The sequence below is a fragment of the Capsicum annuum genome, unplaced genomic scaffold (assembly GCF_002878395.1).
Source record: "Capsicum annuum cultivar UCD-10X-F1 unplaced genomic scaffold, UCD10Xv1.1 ctg60990, whole genome shotgun sequence".
Lineage (NCBI taxonomy): Eukaryota > Viridiplantae > Streptophyta > Magnoliopsida > Solanales > Solanaceae > Capsicum > Capsicum annuum.
Window position 1 is genome coordinate 1 of NW_025869851.1, and position 4014 is coordinate 4014.

Sequence of the window (4014 nt, forward strand, 5' to 3'; positions counted from 1 at the left end):
TAGGTTCAGGTGCTCAGTTCCAGGTTCGACAGTGATTCTTCGGGCACGCTGTTCTACATCCTCTATTGTGGTGAGTCCTCATGTTCCGAGGACGTGATGTCTGATGTTGGTTTCACGGAATTTTTTACATTTGATAACTGAGTATGAGTCAGTTGGGGCATGTCTCAATAGCTCGCTGGTTTTATTGATTCTCTTAGAGGCTTGTCAGACTAGTATAGATGTAGGGAGTTGACTAATAAGTCGTATTTTGTTATGTTTCTGCAACTCTTTTATTCTTGGATGATGATTACTCTGTTGATATTTGAGGGTTATTTATGGAAGCCCCGTTGATTTGTGTTGAAATGAACGAAAATGGCTCAAAGGGTTAGCTTGGGGCTACTCGTAGCCTCAAGCATCGTGTGACACTCTAGGACCCATTTTTCGTGGCGTTACATGTCAACTGTTCTAACTTAAAATAGTGCTTAAAATAATCAACACTACTACAATTTTCAGGGCATCTTGGACTTCGAATAAGTGTTTTTTTACTTGGATTATTTGAACTGCTTCCCACATTCTTCTTTCTTTTCTTCTCTTTAATCTCTTGTAGTTTTTCTGTTGATATTGCTGCGTTGCCATTCCATTTCAGCTTACTGGTAAAAGTTGGTGTATAACCAATGTTACCAGTTATATCAGCTGATCTTGTTACCGTTGCTTGACCAGTAGAGCAGATCTTACTGCTAGGCAGTCCAGGCTATAGTGAAGGAAAAAATTTATTCAAAGACTCATACATTAAAGACTCATATGTACATAAGATACAACACAGCTAGATACTTACATTTAGGACTTTGAATCCATTTTCAGCTTGGAACACACTCATTCCCATTTCTTTTGACCTTTTTAATGGAGCTACTTTTTCCCTATCATTACCCCTTTCTCTTTTAGTAGTACCAGCCATTGAAGATAATGTACAATAATCAGAAGGTGCAGAACAGGATGCTGGGAAAATAGTAGGTGCAGAAGGTGTTGGTGTTGTATTTTTGGTCTCCCTCTTTCATTCTTTTTTGTTGTTGACATGCTATAATGATTTCTTATCTACATCAACATCTAAAAATTCTGTTACTAACCCCCCCTTATAAACTGGTTTCCTCCCACTAAAATATAAGACCCCACCATGGTACCATCTTAGAGTTATCAACGTAAAATCATTCATGTCTTACCTGACGACAATAAAGAATCAAATAAGACATTGTAGCATAGCAGAAATATTTTGGAAAAATAAAAATAAAATTCATGAACATGCTACATAATTCAACACCAAAATAACAAGATATTAACATGGCCGTGCTATTAAACACCACTGATATTTAAATTTTATCATGTTAACAACAAATCAGAGAAAAACCCTAATTTCTAATTAACCAACTTAAGAAATCAACAAAAATCGTAATTTCAGGGTTTAGCATAAAATCCTAATTAATTTTAACTCAATTTTGGAAAAAATCACTCAAACTAACAACATATTAACATGCACGTCCTATTAAACACAACTGAAATTTTAAGTTTTCATATTAGGAGAAAATCCTTGATTTCTAATAAACCCACTTAAACACTCAACAAATCATGTACTTACGAACGGATTATGCTATTAATCAAACACTTAGACAACGTCATAACAGAAAGAGTTAGTTAATTTCACTCAATTAATTTGTAAAATTGGAGATTACCTAAAAATTCTAATTTAATATTTTCAGTTTAGGAAAAAAAAACACCTTGATACAGCAACAAGATGATTGTTTGAAAATCCACAACCAAAATATTTTGATTAGAACAAAAATCACCAAAAAAACTGATGAAATCGCGGTTTAGAAAGTAGAGAATAGAGGAGAGAGGAAGATGAAAGGTTTAGAGAGAAGAGAGAAGAGAGAGGAAATAAAATTGAAAAAATAAAAGAGATATTTTGTTTTGTTTAGGCGTGGACCCAGCGGGCTAGGCGCGTGAAATGCATGAAAGTCTTTTTACTTGGTTTATGTTGTCAGCTCAGCATTTAGAGGGTTAATAAATACAGGAAAAGATAGATCAGGGGTGTAATAGGTCTAATTGAAATGTTGAGTGTGTAGTTGAGATTTCGACTATAGGTTGGGGGTGGTGGTATTTGATCATTTTCTCTTCTTTTTTTAATTATGTCTTTATATAATATTTTCTAATTTTACTTTATCCTTTACCTTATATTACTTTCAACCCTTATGCTTTTCTGCTCAATCCCTCCCCTGCGTTTTCTCTAACATTCTTAAAATTTGTAATCACAAAATCAGTTCCTCTCTATTTCAAAAGGTAAGCACAAAACTCATTTCAATTTAATTCCTCTATATTTTTTCTAATTATTCTTTCAATCCTTTTTAAAATAAATAAATAAATTTCTTAAAATTAAACCTTTGCATATAGTACTAAACAAAAGATGAAATAAAATCGCCCAGAAAATCTATTCCTGGGTTTACTTAATTTTGATTTGTGTTGTTTTTAATTGTCAACAGAATCTATTTTCTTTCATTTATTCTCTCGAAAAAAAAACTAGTTATATGTATGCGTATCTATATCTATAATATATTAAAAGTGTGTATACCCTTACCAAAGTGATTTAAACATTTTGCCCTTCACTAAAAGCATTTGTAATAGATGAAATTGTCTTTTCATCCCTTTTCTCTAATTATAGTCATTTAATTTTGTCCTAGAATGTAGAACTTTAAAATTGATAAAAAATTTATCCTTAAATCTTTCCTTATTTAACTTATAAAAATTTTAACCAATTACTTTATTGGTGCCAATCTTATTCAACGTAAAATCATGAAAAACAATTCTATTGGAATTAGAATAGAATATCTATATATAATAGAATATAACTTTCTTATGAAAAACTGAAACCTCTCAACATATTATTCTCTGTACGTTTTTTGAGTTATTCTTCAAAATAATTTATTCCTCCAAAAATATCAATGGCATCATCATCATCACAAGTCGAATCATCATCATTAGAAACTGAACAAAAAAAAGATGTTAATCTTGCAATCATCAGACAAAAATGAATTTGAGATTGAACAATCAATCGTGATTCAACCAGGAACCATAAAAAATATGGTGGAGGACGATTTCACTTTCATCCCACTCTCAAACATTGATATAGAAACTCTAATTAAAATTATCGAGTACATGAAGAAGCATGCAGAGAAGACAGATTCAAAGGAAGAAGATATCAAAGAATTCAACAAGGATTTCGTGAAGAAGACACTGAATGAACTATTTGTTCTTGTATTGGCTGCAAATTACCTTCACATTAACAGTTTAATGAAGTTGTTATGTCAGTCTATTGCTGATAGAGTTAATGACAAAACTCCAGAGGCTATTCGAAATATATTTAATATAACATATGATTTCACACCAGAGAAAGGAAAAGATTATTGAAGATGATAAGTGAGAACATGAGGGAACAAAAATTGATGGAACTCTTGATTATATTTATTTATGTTTCTTTAGGTTTGATTCAATTTAGGTTTTCTTTTTTTGGTCTTTAGTGTTCTGTTTAGTGTTTTTTTGGTCTTTAGGTTTTTGTTTAGGGTTTTTTTGGTCTTTAGATTTTTGTTTAGGGTTTTTATTGGTCTTTAGATTTTTGTTTAGGGTTTTTGGGGTCTTTTGATTTTGTTTATGAAGGGTATTGAGGTTGGGATTAGGGTAGAAGATTAGACTTATTTTGATTTATGAATCATATTTTTTGTAATGTCGTAAAAGTATAATTGTTTTTGAAAAATTGTGATTTTTTCTTATGACTTGAAACCACTTAAGCTCCCAGGCATACACATTCATTTTGTACCTCAAAAAGTTCACAAAGTTTAGTATCATACTAAGAGGGAAGCCCATTGAGAAGTATAATATTGTTGATGATTTTAAGCTCACAAAAGTAATCACGTAACATGGCTTGCTGGAACATCAAGGGAGGCACAAAATGATATGGCTTCTTAATTTTCCTGCTTATTAGTTTGTATG

At 31.6% G+C, this 4014-nt stretch overlaps 1 protein-coding gene across 1 annotated transcript; it reads left to right on the plus strand.

Moving 5' to 3' along the window:
• Positions 1-3108: 3108 nt before the first annotated feature.
• LOC124893529 (SKP1-like protein 11) lies at positions 3109-3435 on the plus strand. The gene has a single exon (XM_047404506.1). It carries the CDS (start codon positions 3109-3111, stop codon positions 3433-3435), a length of 327 nt encoding a protein of 108 aa, XP_047260462.1.
• Positions 3436-4014: the final 579 nt, after the last annotated feature.